This window comes from Pristiophorus japonicus, chromosome 16 (assembly GCF_044704955.1).
Source record: "Pristiophorus japonicus isolate sPriJap1 chromosome 16, sPriJap1.hap1, whole genome shotgun sequence".
Taxonomy (NCBI): Eukaryota; Metazoa; Chordata; class Chondrichthyes; family Pristiophoridae; genus Pristiophorus; species Pristiophorus japonicus.
The window spans coordinates 5,720,769-5,737,358 of NC_091992.1; the positions used below are offsets into that span (position 1 = coordinate 5,720,769).

General features: G+C 44.6%; 1 protein-coding gene across 2 annotated transcripts in view; it reads left to right on the forward strand.

The window, feature by feature from the left end:
- bcas3 (BCAS3 microtubule associated cell migration factor) overlaps nucleotides 1-16,590 on the forward strand; it is a 936,691-nt gene that overhangs the window by 260,102 nt on the left and 659,999 nt on the right. For both annotated transcript variants that reach the window (XM_070856931.1, XM_070856932.1), the window contains exon 13: nucleotides 9,057-9,153. In XM_070856931.1, the coding sequence (XP_070713032.1) occupies nucleotides 9,057-9,153 (97 nt within the window). The remainder of the gene's footprint in view (nucleotides 1-9,056; nucleotides 9,154-16,590) is intronic.

Sequence of the window (16,590 nt, forward strand, 5' to 3'; positions counted from 1 at the left end):
CTCTCGCCTTCGAGTCAGAAGGTCATAGGTTCAAAACCACACTCCAGGACTTGCGTTTATAATCTAGTGGTTCACTGAAGGGAATACTGCACTGTCAGAGATGTTGTCTTTCAGATTATTATATCAGACCAAAGTACTGCTCTCCTGTTCTGATCGACTTTAAAGATCCCATGACACTGCTTGAAGAACAACAGGAAGTTCTTAATGGGTTGAATGGCCTACTCCTGTTCCTGTGTGTTTTTTTTCAGTTTCTGGTCTAACAGTCCTCTCTCAACCAACACCACCAAAAAGAAACAGACTAATTAGTTAAAAAGAGTTTAACTATGTGGGATCTTGCTGTGTGCCGTGTTGCATTATATCTGGAGCATTTTGAGAAGTTTCTGAGAGATGTGATAAAGTGCTATAACAATGCAGGTCTTTCTTTCCTCATAAATGAGGCTTTGACATTTGTGCCTATAAACATCCAGCGATATAAAGGCCGGATGATGCTGTCATCTGTCACTCGTTTACAGACTTGGTTCGCGCGATACGGATTGTGCCAAAAGGATTGTGGCGTCTTTCCAAATCCATATTTGTACCAACAGTCTTTAAAGTTAAGTGTAGAAAAATACAATTCTTCAGTCGGTATTTATCACCACAGCGGGGAGTTTTCGGGCAGGCTGCGTTCCTTGAGCTTGCTGCTTTGTAAACTTGTTTCAGATACCATGCGGGTGGCTGCCAGGATACGTTTGTGTTCTAACAGATGGTGCATCCACAGTGGGAATGACTGCCATGCGGTTTTCTTTTATTCTGTTTAAATTTGAGTGTTGCGTAAAACATACATCTATGGCACTGCGTGCTGCAGTGAAGTAACCCTACCATGGAAGGTGGCATAACCCGCTCTTTTTTTTTTAATGTAAACTTTCGAGAGTGCCTTGGCCTCTTCAGATTGCCACGTGGTGTGGAACTGCATTTACACAGATTGCAGAGGTGCCTGTTTCAATCGCTGGCTAATATCAGCCTCCGTGGTAGTAGGGCTGCTGCTGGCCTCACCTAACACCCAGCTAGCAAGAGGTGGGGGGTGGTGGGGGGGGCGGGGGTGCGAAACAGTCAGCCAACATTCCCACTTCTGCTCGCTATTCGATGGCCTTTACAGAAAAGTTTATATGGGTGGGTGTTGGGTGAGAACAGGATTGGATTTGGCTGTGATGCAGCCAGTGGTCGAATAGCCTGTCACCACTCACTCCCTAAGCTTACACATGACGAATAGCTACTTGGGCAAAGTACCTCAGCATCAGTAACTGTCTTGAGAAACTGTGAGGGGCAGAGGGAAGTACCTCAAAGTATTTTAAGGTAAAAAGAAAGATAGACTTGGATTTATATAGCGCCTTTCACAACCATTGGATGTCTCAAAGCGCTTTACAGCCAATGAAGTATTTTTGGAGTGTAGTCACTGTTGTAATGTGGGAAATGCGGCAGCCAATTTGTGCACAGCAAGCTCCCACACACAGCAAGATGGTGATGACCAGATAATTTGTTTTTTTGTTATGTTGATTGAGGGATAAATATTAACCAGGACACTGGGGATAACCCCCCTGCTCTTCTTCGAAGTAGTGCCATGGGATCTTTTACGTCCACTTGAGAGAGCAGACGGGGCCTCTGTTTAACATCTCATCCGAAAGATGGCACCTCTGACAGTGCAGCGCTCCCTCAGCGCTGGAGTGTCAGCCTAGATTTTTTTTGTGCTCAAGTCCCTGGAGTGGAATTGGAACCCACAACCTTCTGACTCCGAGGCGAGAGAGTGCTGCCCACTGAGCCACAGCTGACACTATTAACTACGGTAATACTTTTCAATCTTGCTGGTGTCCCGCAGTATAAGTATGTTGTCCATGGAGTGCATGCTTTGCCGCGAAGTTGCTGAAGTTCCACAAGGTTAAGGAGGGCGCCGGGTGAATTTCACAGAAGTGTTTTGCATTGACGTTCGGAGACCTTCTGTGAAATTCATCGAGTACCCCCTGACTTTGTGAAACTTTGGAGACTCCTTGTAAAAAAAGACGCACAGACCTCACTGTAGGTCTTGACCTTGAATTAAGTTTGTTAGTTTAAAAAAAAATATGGAAGAGCAGAAAGTAGAAAAACAACTGTTTTATTATCTTTAAATAATTTTGCTGTCTTCACCTCCTTTCCCCAGGGTGTTGTCTCATTGTTGGGTATGGTGCTGTTGATGCTGTTTAGTTTTCTGTACTTCAGCCAAGTGGCCATTATACATATGGGAGCCAGACTATCAGTGTTAGCAAGGGGTTGTGGGGGGTGTGAGAAGGAAGGCAAGACAGCCTAGTCTGACCCTGTCCTCACCCATCATTGCAACGCGTGCCTTTCCAGCAGAAACATCGGATTGCAATTAGGAGTGGGAATCCAGGCTCGATCTGTTGCCTTCCTAACTCGGGGACACTTACCTGTCGTGGTGCCCCTATCGCCACCCCACCTGAGGTCAGCTAACTCAGCACAGACTGGTGTTTGGGCCTGGGATCTTCCTCCTCTGTACAGCTGAGCTAATCCCTGGATAAACAAGCTCAATCATTGGGGAGGTTGCACATGTTTTTTTAAATAAAGATGGAAGAAGATTAGGAAATGCTTAAACGGATTATTTTTAAAAAAGTGTGCCGTTTATTCTGAAAATTTTATTAAATTTAAAACTGGTAAATATGAATGTCTTTAATTTGACGCTCTGTGCCTTTAAAGATTCTTGCTCATTTTCTCAAACGAGTAACATCAAAGTGGTGATTAAAGTGAGTGAGATCTTTTATTTGGCCAACGTTATTGTATTTAATAACTACCATAAATCAAAACTGCACAACTTCCTCTCTCACTTACCTCAGCCTTTTTACAGAGTCCCTGGTGATTTTCACCCATTTAATTAAACAAGATGACAGCACTGTGAAAGAATGTGCCAGTGTTTGGCTGCCATGTTTCTGTGGTGTTCATTGGATGAAAAATGATAATAGCATCAATGAGGAGGCATCAACCCATCTTTTGAAACCGTGTCCCAAAGAGTTCAGTGTAAAACCTAATGTTTTTTTTTAATCCCTTTTTGAAAATGAATTGGAGGAAATAATGAAGATTTGGGAATGTGAAAAAGGGGTAAATGTGAATGGGATGGGTAGCAATAATTACAATATGCAATGAATTTTAGGGAGGAAGAGCTTGCATTTATATAACATCTTATCATCATCATCATCATCATCATCATCATCATCATAGGCAGTCCCTCGAAATCGAGGAAGACTTGCTTCCACTCTAAAAGTGAGTTCTCAGGTGACTGTACAGTCCAATACGGGAATTACAGTCACTGTCGCAGGTGGGACAGACAGTGGTTGAGGGAAAGGGTGGGTGGGGAGTCTGGTTTGCCGCACGCTCCTTCTGCTCTCTGCGCTTGGTTTCTGCATGCTCTCGCCAACGAGACTCAAGGTGCTCAGCGCCCTCCCGGATGCACTTCCTCCACTTAAGGCAGTCTTGGGCCAGGGATTTCCAGGTGCCGGTGGGGATGTTGCACTTTAACAAGGAGGCTTTGAGGGTGTCCTTGAAATGTTTCCTTTGCCCACCTGGGGATTGCCTGCTGTGTAGGAGTTCCGAGTAGAGCGCTTGCTTTGGGAGTCACCTGTCGGGGCATGCGGACGATTTGGATCGCCCAGCGGAGCTAATTGAGTGTGGTCAGTGCTTCGATGCTGGGGGATGTTGGCCTGATCGAGAATACTGACGTTGGTACGTCTATCCTCCCAGTCAACTCCATCTTGCAGCGTGCTACTTGCCACCATCTCGGCAAAACTCCAGCCCTGCACAAGGTAGAAAAGGCCATCCGTCAGCTCAAGAATGACAAGGCATCAAGAGCAGATAGAATCCCCACTGAGGCACTAAAGTATGGTGAAGAAGCACTATTGGTACTAATGCATGGCCTCATCTCTCTTATCTGGAAGGAGGAGAGCATGCCAGGAGATCTGAGAGCCGTAATCATGACCACTTTAAAAAAGGGGACAAGTCCGACTGCGGCAACAACAGAGGAATCTCTCTGCTGTCGGCCACTGGGAAAGTCATCGCTAGATTCCTCCTCAACTGTCTTCTCCCTGTGGCTGAAGAGATCTTCCCAGAGTTGCAATGCGGATTCCGTCTCTCTGACTGCACTTCACAAAGCACCAATTATATTGTGCAATCAATTGAAGTCAAGAGGAAAACTCTCCAGTGTTTGGGAGTCATACCTGACACAAAGGAAGATGGTTGTGGTTGTTGCAGGCCCAACCGTTGCTCCCCAAAGCCTTTCCACCATCTACTAGGCACAAGTCTAAAGTATGATGGAACACTCTCCACTTTCCTCGATGAGTGCAGCTCCAACAACGCTCAAGAAGCTCGACACCATCCAGGACAAAGCAGCCCGCTTGATTGGCACCCCATCCACCACCTTCAACATTCACTCCCTCCACCACCGGAGCACCGTGGCTGCAGTGTGCACCATCTACAAGATGCACTGCAGCAACTCACCAAGGCTTCTTCGGCAGCACCTCCCAAACCCACACCCTCTACCACCTAGAAGGATAAGGACAGCAGGCGCATGGGAACATCACCACCTCCAAGTTCCTCTCCAAGTCACACACCATCCTGACTTGGAAATATATCGCCGTTCTTTCATCGTCGCTGGGTCAAAGTCCTGGAACTCGCTCCATAACAGCACTGTGGGAGCACCTTCGTCACAAGGACTGCAGCGGTTCAAGAACTCGGCTCACCACCACCTTCTCGAGGGCAACTATGGATGAGCAATAAATGCCAGCCTTGCCAGTGACACCCACATCCCAGGAACAAATAGAAAAAAAGCCCAGGACATCAATTCAGGAGTTCCTCAGGGAAACGTCCTCGGCTATCAGCTGTTTTATCAATGACCTTCTGTCGGTCATAAGCTCAATGGGCGGGCTTTCCAATGATGATTCTACAGTATTCATCTTCATTAACAACTCCTCGAATAATGAAGCAGCCCATGCTAGTCTACAACAGGGCCTGGATAACATCCAGGCTTGGGCTGACGATGGTCGGGTAACATTTGCATTACTCTAAGTGCCAGGTAACGGCCACCTCCAATAACAACAGGCCCACCTAACTTCCTCGTGACCTTCCATGGTGGATCCCACCTCGTTCCCCACATTTAACAGCTAGGGATGAACACTGACCCGAAGCTGAACTGTAGCAGCCATAGCAACACCATGGCTACAAGAGCAGGGCAGCGGCTGGCCAGTCTGCGGCAAGTGGCTCTCCTACTGAGCCCTCAAAGCTTCTCCGTCATCTACAGGTGCAAATGAAGAGTGTAAGTGTCAGCCGCAGCTCAGTGGGTAGCACACTCGCCTCGGAGTCAGAAGGTTGTGGGTTCAAGTCCCACTCAACAGAGTGGAGCACAAAATCACTCCAGGGCTGCACTGTCAGAGGTGTCGTCTTTCAGAAGCCCCTTCTGATCTCTCAGGTGGACATAAAAGATCTCATGCCACTATTTCAAAGAAGAGCAGGGGAATTATCTCAGGTGCCCTGGTCAATATTTATCTTTCAATCAACATAACGCAAACAGATTATCTGGTCATTATCACAGTGCTGTTTTTGGGAGCTTGCTGTGTGCAAATTGGCTGCCGCGTTTCCCACATTACAATAGTGACTACACTTCCAAAGAACTTAATTGGCTGTAAAGCGCTTTGAGACGTCCTGTGGTCGTGAAAGGCGCTATATAAATGCAAAATGTTCTTTAATATAATACTCACCGGATGGATGCAGCCACCACAACACTCCCAGCTCAATCGCACCCAAGGCAAAGCAGTCTGCTCGGTCAGCACCGCTGTACGCTAGACTATATATCTACCCCCTCCACCACTGGCACACTGTGGTCTATAGGAATCACAGCCAATGTTTCTTCGACAGCACCTCCCAGCAGTGTTATGGGAATATCATCATCTCCAAGTCACACACCATCCTCAAATTGTTCAGAAAAAGCTATTCCTTCATTGTTAAGCAGTCAAAATCCTGGAATCCCTACCTAACACCATTGGGGGATGACCATGAGCACAAGGACTGTAATGATTTCGGGAGGTTGCTCACCACCACCTTCTCAGCGAAACTAGGAATCGCAAAAAAAATGTGGATATGCCAGTGTCACGCACATTCCGAGAACAAATCTAAGAAGTTACTATTTTATGTGAGTAATTACTGCAGCCATTTTGTACAAAGCAAGGTCCATTAACAACAATGCAATGATGACCAGTTAAAATGTTTTTTGCGGTGTTGATCAGAGTGAAGATTGTTGGGCAGGACACTAGGAGAATGCCCTGCTCTTTTTAAAGTAATGCTATGATTTTGTTCTACGTCCATCGGTGTACTATGGGACCTTGGTTTAATGCCTCATCTGAAGGCCAGTATCTCCAACAATGCAGCATTTTCCTCAATCCTGAACTGCAGTGTCAGCCCAGATTAAGTGCTGAAGGTGAAATGGGTTTTGAAACCACAGCCTTCTGATTTAGAAGCAAGAATGCATCCAACCCCTCCGAGCTGATACATAACCAATAAGCTTGTTTTGGAAAAAAGACAACATGCAACAAGTTCCTATTATGTGCTATTTCTTTCCACTTTGGCCAAATGGACTGCAATGGTCTTTTCCCGTCCTATACATTTTTATGTTCCGGTATCCATTCAGCTCATTTTTGTATCGTCATTCAAATCCGGCTGGATTTTAAATGGGCGAATAGCCTTCTGGTTTGTTACATACAGACGTGCACAAGTATCATATGCCTTACGACACTGAAGCAGCCATTACTCCTTTAACGCATAGAACATCATCTGGCTATGCACACAAGGAAGGTTAGAGTTTGCAGGGCCAGCATGGAAATAACCCGCTTGCTTTTCTCTGCCACTATGCTTGGAGCTTTAAAACTATTTCTCATTTGAGTCATCAGATACTTTGATGTCTCAAAAATGATGGGCAACTCGTACGTACTTGATAATCTTTTGATATACGGAATTTGTGTATGGATCAGAAAGTAACTGCAGCCTTGCCACGTGCATAGGGGGCACAGCTGAGTGTGGCTACTACAGCTGTGTCTGCGGCATTATTCAGCACCAGCTGGAATGCTTTGGAGGATTCACCCAGAGAGTTATGAACCTGTGGAATTCTCTGCCACAGAAAGTTGTTGACTCCAGTTCATTGGACATATTTAAAAGGGAGTTAGATGTGACCCTTAAGGGATCAGGGGGTATGGAGAGAAGACCGGGGTTGGGTACTGAGGTTGCATGATCAGCCATGATCATATTGAATGGCGCTGCAGGCTCGAATATTTTCGATGTTTCTATCTAACTATCACTATCTATACCTCTTCTCGTTATTAAATGGGTCAAAGTCAGCCTGGCGGATTTGGATTTGAGATTGTCCCTTCACGCTCCTATGTGATCCAGTAACCTGCCGTAGCAGAGCAAAGGTGACACGGGGCAGCAAGTTAGACAACGGACGTGGGAATTTGCTTTTGGAGGTGTTGGTTGAGGGTTGGCCAGGACACCAGGCGAACTCCCTTCTCCAAATAGTGCCACGGGATCGTTTACGTCAGGTCGGGTATCTCATTCCATTCGATCGCGCCTCCAACAATGCAGTACTCCCACTCGCTCAGTGCTGCGTTGGATAAATTTAAAAATGTTGAGTCGCTCAACTGCGCGAAATTAAATATATTGTAATTTGTCAAAATTATTTAATGACTGTTTAGTACTTATTATGACTATAACACAAACTGAATTACTGAAGGGAAAATAATTCTCTTTAAAACGCTTACTTTTCTGACAACTCTAATCTCTATCTCTCGGGGAGGCGCCAGTGGATGTTGTAATGCGTGTTGGAGGATGGTAATAGAAGCCATATTTTAATAAATACATCCATGCTAAGAGAGTGTGCGCACTGGAAATAATTCTCCGATTGTGCAATTTTGAACACCCTGAGAATTTCGGACTGTGCAGCTGTTCGTGAAAACTTCAGAATTTACTGTGGTAGATTGAAGCAAACATTACTGATGCTGTGTATACAACACACACACACACACACACGCAGACACATGTAAACATCCATACATACTGTCAATTGGAATGGCTTCCTGACCGTACATTTTTGTTTAGCGCCTCACAGTCTATTGTTTTATTTATTTATACAGTCTTGTGTAAATTAATTTTCGAGCTAAAAGCCCACAATTTAGTGTTTTAGTGTGCGTCAGATGTCATTTTTAATGTTTAGAAACAACATCCAATTTAGTTTTTCAGTATTAAAAATAGAGCAGTTTGTTACTGGCAGTCCTACCACGAGGGGTTGGATTTAGTCACTATCATTAACTCTCAGAGTGGAGCTCGAGTGGCTCGTTAATATTGCCTGGACCCGGAGATGTGCTTCTGTCATTAATTATATTGTATTTTCTTTATAAAAGAGAAGGACTTGCATTTATATAGCACCCTTCATGAGCTCAGGATGTCCCAAAGCGCTTAACAACCAATTAAGTACTTTTTCAAATGTAGTCACTGTTGGAATGTAGTGCACAGCCGGGTCCCACAGACAGCAATAAGATGATGACCAGGTAATCAGTTTGGTTGCGGGATAAATACTGGCCGGGACACTGGGGAGAACTCTTTCAATAGTACCTGAACCATGGAATCATTCACTAAAAAATATCAACACTTACCGTTTTACGAAAGTTGGTGTGGGGGCAATGTTCTAAAGGAAATCTGCAAATGTTGGAAATATTAAATAAAAATAGGAAATGCACAGCTCTGGAAAGCAAGAAAAGTCGGGTTAATGTTTCAGGTGGGAGGTTTCAAATGTTTCAAATGGACCTGAAGTGTTAGTCTTTATCAGATGACGTTTCTGCTGTGTGTTTCCAACAGTTTCTGTTTTCATTCTGAGGGCTGTAGTCTTTTTGTATAATATTTTATTCTGGCCATTTGTTTGATAACAATCGTTCTGTTTGAAGCAAAAAACATTCCATAAGAAGTAGTTATTCTGACTTCCTTCTCTGTGCTTTGTAATGCAGGTGCTTGTCAGTGAGGATGCTGAAGGTGAAGGCATAGTGGCTCATTTCCTGGCCCATGACAATAAACCCATTTCCTGTATGGCTTTCAACCCCAGTGGTAAGTGCATCATTCACTCTGCCTTGTTTTAAAATATTAACTCTCACAGTGCGACAGTCTGCATTGTGTCCAAAAATGGACCTTTAGAAATGCACTTATCTCTAAAGAAGTGCCCAAGGCTGAACTACTTGATCAAGTCCCTCAAACATTTTTTCCTTCTTATTTTAAAGATTTTTAAGATATAAGGGTATCTAGATCAATTCACAATGGCAACAGCTATTAAGTTAGTCTGAGTTATTTTTCTCAATTTGGCTGTTTGGTTAGAAGATAGAAATGAGAAAGGAAGGCTATTTAGCCCACTGATCTAAAAAAAATACAGTTCTCCCCATCTTATTACAGCATACAACTGTGTCCTAATTGACGGCACTACTGTACATGGACATCCATTCCACGAGTTGATTACATTTTGCTTAAAAAGTAATTTTCTGACCTTGGTCCTAAATTTATTTTTCACCATATTGAATATAGAATTTACAGCACAGAAACAGGCCATTCAGTGCCACTGGTTTATGCACCACACGAGCCTCCTCCTACCCTACTTCATCAAGCTCTCCCTCATGTACTTAACCAGCTTCCTCTTAAAGGCATCTTTGCAATTTGCCACAACTATCTGAACCTACAGTAGTGTCTGGATTTATCTTTTCTATACTGTAACATCTTGTATCCCACTGCAATCACTGCCCTTCCAATGACCTTATTGTGGATGATCATATTAACATCATGGCTTTAAAACCTGCTCATGGGTGGCGACCCCTTGCTCTTTAATGACCTGACTATATGTTGCACCACCTGCCTTCCCAAACTGCCTTGGTAGCAGTATGGCCTTATCAACAAGTCACAGCTTTGCCTCTTACCCCTACTCCTCTGGCATTTTCTCCTTCGAGCAACTCACCCTATTCCATCCCTTTTGCAGCTCCTTCAAAATCATCATTGCCTATCACCATGCCAAGTTCTGCACGTGTCTCCCTGAGATACCCTCTTTCCTTTCCTGAGATGTCCAAGGGACGTAAACTAGAGTCTACTTGATCCACAACTGGATTAACCATCCATTGCCAGATTTGGCTAGACCATATCAATCTTTACTTGGTCTTGCTATCCTCTGCCAAAGCGGCCCTCTACTCTTAAGATCATCGTGAAGAGCAAAGATAACCTCAGGCTCCTTTTCTTAACTACAACAGTCTCCTTAAACCCCTCTCCCAGCCCCTTTCACCCTCATTTCTAATAATAATTGCAAGGTGTTCATGGATTTCTTCATCACCAAGATAGAGACTAAGCTGCTTCCCCACTCCCACCTCTTGCTCCCCAAGCCTAACCCTTCTCCTACCCTGTCTGTCTCTCTATTCTAGCTCTGAACCCCTGTCTTTCTCTCGTCTTTCTTCCACCTCTCCCATGCCCTCACTAACCTCATCCACGAGAGCTATCTTGTCCTCCATTGACCCAATTCTCACTAAACTGATGACCACCCATCTTCCGCCTATCCGCCATTTCACATATGAACATAAGAAATAGGAGCAGGAGTCGGCCATTTAGCCCCTCGAGCCTGCTCCGCCATTCAATAAGATCATGGCCGATCTGATCATGGGCTCAGCTCCAATTCCCTGCCTGCTCCCCATAACCCTTGACTCCCTTATCGCTCAAAAATCTGTCTATCTCCATCTTAAATATATTCAATGACCCAGCCACCACAGCTCTCTGGGGCAGAGAATTCCACAGTTTTACAACCCTCCAAGAGAAGAAATTCCTCCTCATCTCAGTTTTAATTGGATGGCCCCTTATTCTGAGACTGTCTCCTAGTTTTAGTTTCCCCTATGAGTGGAAATATCCTCTCTGCACCTACCTTGTCGAGCCCCCTCATTATCTTATATGTTTCGATAAGTTCACCTCTCGTTCATCTGAACTCCAATGAGTATAGGCCCAACCTACTCAACTATCTTCATAAGTCAACCCCCTCATCTCCGGAATCAACCTTGTGAACCTTCTCTGAACAGCCTCCAATGCAAGTATATCCTTCCTTAAATACGGTGACCAAAACTATACGCAGTACTCTAGGTGTGGCCTCACCAATACCCTGTACAGTTGTAGCAGGACTTCTCTGCTTTTATACTTTATCCCCCTTGCAATAAAGGCCAACATTCCATTTGCCTTCTTGATTACTTGCTGTACCTGCATGCTAACTTTTTGTGTTTCATGCACAAGGAGCCCCAGATCCTTCTGTACTGCAGGACTTTGCAATTTTTCTCCATTTAAATTATAAATTGCTTTTCTATTTTTTCTGCCAAAGTGGATAACCTCATATTTTCCCATTTTATAATCCATCTGCCAAATTTTTGCCCACTCACTTAGCCTGTCTATATCCCTTTGCAGATTTTTTGTGTCCTCCTCACAATTTGCTTTCCCACCCATCTTTGTATCATCAGCAAACTTGGCTACATTACACTTGGTCCCTTCATCCAAGTCATTAATATAGATTGTAAATAGTTGAGGCCCCAGCACCGATCCCTGCGACACCCCACTGGTCACTGTTTGCCAACTGGAAAACTACCCATTTATCCCGACTCTGTTTTCTGTTAGTTAGCCAATCCTCTATCCATGCTAATATATTACCCCCAACGCCATGAACTTTTATCTTGTGCAGTAACCTTTTATGTGGCACCTTATCAAATGCCTTCTGGAAATCCAAATACACCACGTCCACTGGTTCCCCCTTATCCACCCTGCTCGTTACATCCTTAAAGAACTCCAGCAAATTTGTCAAACATGATTTCCTTTTCATAAAACCATGCTGACTCTACTTTACTGAATTATGCTTTTCCAAATATCCTGCTGTTTCCTTAATAATGGACTCCAGCATTTTCCCAACGACAGATGTTAGGCTAACTGGTCTATAGTTTCCTGCTTTCTGTCTGCCTCCTTTTTTAAATAGGGGTGTTACATTTGCGGTTTTCCAATCCACTGGGACCTCCCCACAATCCAGGGAATTTTGGTAAATTACAACCAATGCACCCACTATCTCTGCAGCCACTTCTTTTGAGACCCTAAGATGTAAACCATCAGGTCCAGGGGACTTGTCCGCCTTTAGTCCCATTATTTTACCGAGTACTACTTCTTTAGTGATAGTGATTGTATTAAGTTCCTCCCTCCCTTTCGCCCCTTAATTATCCACTATTGGGATGTTTTTAGTGTCTTCTATCGTGAAGACTGATACAAAATATTTGTTCAATGTCTACCATTTGCCTGTTCCCCATTATTAATTCCCCAGTCTCATCCTCTAGGGGACCAACATTTACTTTAGCCACTCTTTTCCTTTTTATGTATCTGTAGAAACTCTTACTATCTGTTTTTATATTTCATGCTAGTTTACTTTCATAATCTATCTTCCCTCTCTTTATTAATTTTTTAGTCGTTCTTTGCTGGCTTTTAAAAGTTTCCTAATCCTCAGGCCTCCCACTGGTCTTGGTCAAATTGTATGCCCTTGTTTTCAATTTGATGCCATCCCTTATTTCCTTAGTTATCCACGGATGGTTATCCCTTCTCTTACAGTCTTTCTTTCTCATTGGGATATATTTTTGTTGCGAGTTATGACATATCTCCTTAAATGTCTGCCACTGCTCATCAACCGTCCCACACTTTAATCTATTTTCCCAGTCCACTTTAACCAACTCTGCCTTCATACCTTTGTAGTCTCCTTTATTTAAGCTTAGGTCACTGGTTTGACATCCAACTTTCTCACTCTACAACTGAATTTGAAATTCAACCATGTTATGGTCATTCTTTCCAAGAGAATCCTTTACTAGGAGATTGTTTATTAATCCTGTCTCATTACACAGTACCAGATCTAAGATCGCCTAGTAAGTTCTGCAATGTACTGTTGAAGGAAACTATCCCGGATACATTCTATGAACTCTTCCTCAAGGCTACCCTGGCCAATTTTCTTGTCCAATCAATAGAAAGGTTAAAATCGCCCATGATTATTGCCATTTATTTTTTACAAGCCTCCATTATTTCTTGATTTATACTCTGTCCTACAGTGTAGCTACTGTTAGGAGGCCTGTAGACTACACCCACCAGCGACTTTTTCCCCTTATTATTCCTTATCTCCAAACCGATTCAACATCTTGATCTTCTGAACCGATATCGTTTCTCAACGCACTGATTTCATCCTTTATTAATAGTGCTACCCCACTTCATTTTTCTTTCTGTCTATCCTTCCGAATTGTCAAATACCCTTGAATATTTAGTTCCCAGCCTTGGTCACCTTGCAACTACGTCTCTGTAATGGCTATCAGATCATACCCATTTGTGTCAATTTGTGCTGTCAACTCATCTATTTTGTTCCGAATGCTGCATGCATTCAGATAAAGAGCTTTTAACTTTGTTTTTTTTACAATTTTTTCCTGCTTTGACCCCACCTTCTGATTCACCTTTATGTTTATCCCTTCCTGTCGCGCTCTGGTTTTCATTTCCCCCAGTGCTACCCGGCTCTATTGCTTTCTCCTTGTTATTTGACTTTTTAAATTTTCGCTCATCTGAACCCTCTCTCCCACTAATTAGTTTACAGCCCTAGTTATTCGATTCGCCAGGACCCTAGTCCCAGCACGACCTAAGTGGAGCCCGTCTCACCATAACAGCTCCCTCTTACCCCAGTACTGGTGCCAGTGTCCCATGAACTAAAACCCATTTCTTCCACACCAATCTTTGAGCCAAGTGCTTAACTCTCTGATCTTATTTACCCAATGCAAATTTGCTCGTGGCTCCGATAGTAATCCAGAGATTATTACCTTTGTGGTTCTGCCTTTTAATTTGGCCCCTGGCTGCTCAAAATCCCTCAGCAGAACCTCTTTATTTGTCCTACCTATATTGTTGGTACCCACGTGGACCATGACAACTGGATCTTCCCTCTCCCACTCCAAATTCCTCTCCAGCTCAGAGGAGATGTCCTTAACCCTGGCACCAGGCAGGCAACACAGCCTTCGGAGCTCACATTCTCGGCTGCAGAGAACCGTATCTATCCTCCTAATGATACTATCCCCCACCACTATGTTTATTTTTACTCCCCCCATTTGAATGGCCCCCTGTACCACGATGCTGTGGTCAGTTTGCTCATCCTCCCTGCAGTCCTTGCTCTCGTCCACGCAGGGAATAAGAGCCTCGAACCTGTTGGACAAGAGCAAGGGCCGAGGCTCCTCCATCACTCCATCCTGAGTCCCCATACCTCGTAGTCACACCCTCCTGTCCCTGACCACGGATCGAATTTGAATGAATCTAATTGGTGTGAGTAGCTCCTGGTTCGCGGTGTTTCCCCCTCCCTGATGTGCCGTAGTGTCTGCAGCTCGGATTGCAGCTCATCAACACGGAGCCCAAGTTCCTCGAACTGCAGATGTGCTCGCCGTGGACCTCAATGGTGTCCATCAGCTCCCACATGTTGCAACAGTAACACATTGCCTGCCCTGCCATCTATAATGTATTTAATTAATTCGATTTATTTTTAAATCCCGGCCCTTAATTTAAGGCCCTTAATTTAAGCAAGTAAAGAGAGAAAAACTCACCAACGAATCACTTCCTTGCTTCCCTGTGACATCGAACGTAGTCGCCCTGTTCTCCTTTGTCGCCCTCTCTCACCTGCTCACGCACGATGGCTGGCTGCTCGCTGCTCTTTTAACTGCTGCTGCCACTGTTGTTCCCTCACAGGTCCAGGGGGGTCAGCGCTCTGTGCAGGGGCTGGTTGCTGCTCGCTCAACCCTCAGAATCTTATACATTTCAATAAGGTCACCTCTCATTCTTCTAAACTTCAATGAGTATAGGCCCAACCTGCTCAACCCCATCATCTCAGGAATAAACCTAGTGAACCTTCCCTGAATTGCATCCAGTGCAAGTTTTTCTCCTCCTTTAAGACCCTCCTTAAAACCCACATTTGGGACCCAAGTTTCTGGTCATCCTCCCATTCTGTCCTCCTTAACTTCTGCATTCATTTTTTCCTGTGCCTCTCTGAAGTGCCGTGGAATATTTTTCCACAGTAAAGGTGCTATATGAATACAAGCAAGTGGTAGAAATAGTACTCATCCGCATTATTATTATTCTGTCCCCCTCAGTTCTCATCTTTTTAAGGCTGAAAAGCTCAAGTTTCTCTGGTCTTTCCGCATAACTAAATCTGCGAAGGATCAGCCTTGTAGTTCTTCTTTGCACAGATGCCAGGGTTTGAATGTCTCACATGTGTCTTGCTGATCAAACCTGTACACAGTACTCAAGGTGCAGTTCGATCAGAGCAGTTACTGTACAGTTTCAGCAAGTGATCCTCCAGTTCCTACATCACTGATTTAGCAATGTAGTGCAGCGTTCTACTCAAAACTCCTACATGGCAAGCGAGCCCCAGGTGGGCAGAGGAAACATTTCAAGGACACCCTCAAAGCCTCCTTGATAAAGTGCAACATCCCCACCGACACCTGGGAGTCCCTGGCCAAAGACCATCCAAAATGGAGGAAGAGCATCCGGGAGGGCGCTGAGCACCTCGAGTCTCGTCGCCGAGAGCATGCAGAAAACCAGCGCAGGCAGCGGAAGGAGCGTGCGGCAAACCAGACTCCCCACCCACCCTTTCCTTCAACCACTGTCTGTCCCACCTGTGATAGAGACTGTAATTCCCGCATTGGACTGTTCAGTCACCTGAGAACTCACGTTTAGAGTGGAAAACGCATGTTCTACCTCACATAACAAGTTGCCAGTTTAAACAAAGAACCACTCAGGGCACTCAGACACTTGCATCTCTCTCTGGCCTTGCTCCTAAACCAATAAGATCCTGTCTGATGGATACATCACTTCCCGAACAAAATTACTCATGCACCCAAACCACACAGCGACATTACATTTCCATATTGTTCCTGTTGAATCAGGAATCTATCTCGTCTTTGAATGCTCCAGTTGACCCACATTCACTGTACGTAACACTGATCTATTCTCTCAAATGACCGATTTCAAGGGACTGCCTATGATGATGATGGTGATGATGATGCAGCCACGTGATAGTCAGAGTAGGAATCGCAGGATAGCGCAGATGAATACGTGGCTTGAGCAGTGGTGCAGCAGGGAGGGATTCAAATTCCTGGGGCATTGGGACCGGTTCTGGGGGAGGTGGGACCAGTACAAACCGGACGGTCTGCACCTGGGCAGGACCGGAACCATGTCCTAGGGGGAGTGTTTGCTAATGCTGTTGGGGAGGATTTAAACTAATATGGCAGGGGGATGGGTACCAATGCAGGGAGACAGAGGGAAACAAAAAGGAGGCAAAAGCAAAAGACAGAAAGGAGATGAGGAAAAGTGGAGGGCAGAGAAACCCAAGGCAAAGAACAAAAAGGGCCACTGTACAGCAAAATTCTAAAAGGACAAAGGGTGTTAAAAAAACAAGCCTGAAGGCTTTGTGTCTTAATGAAAGGAGTATCCGCAATA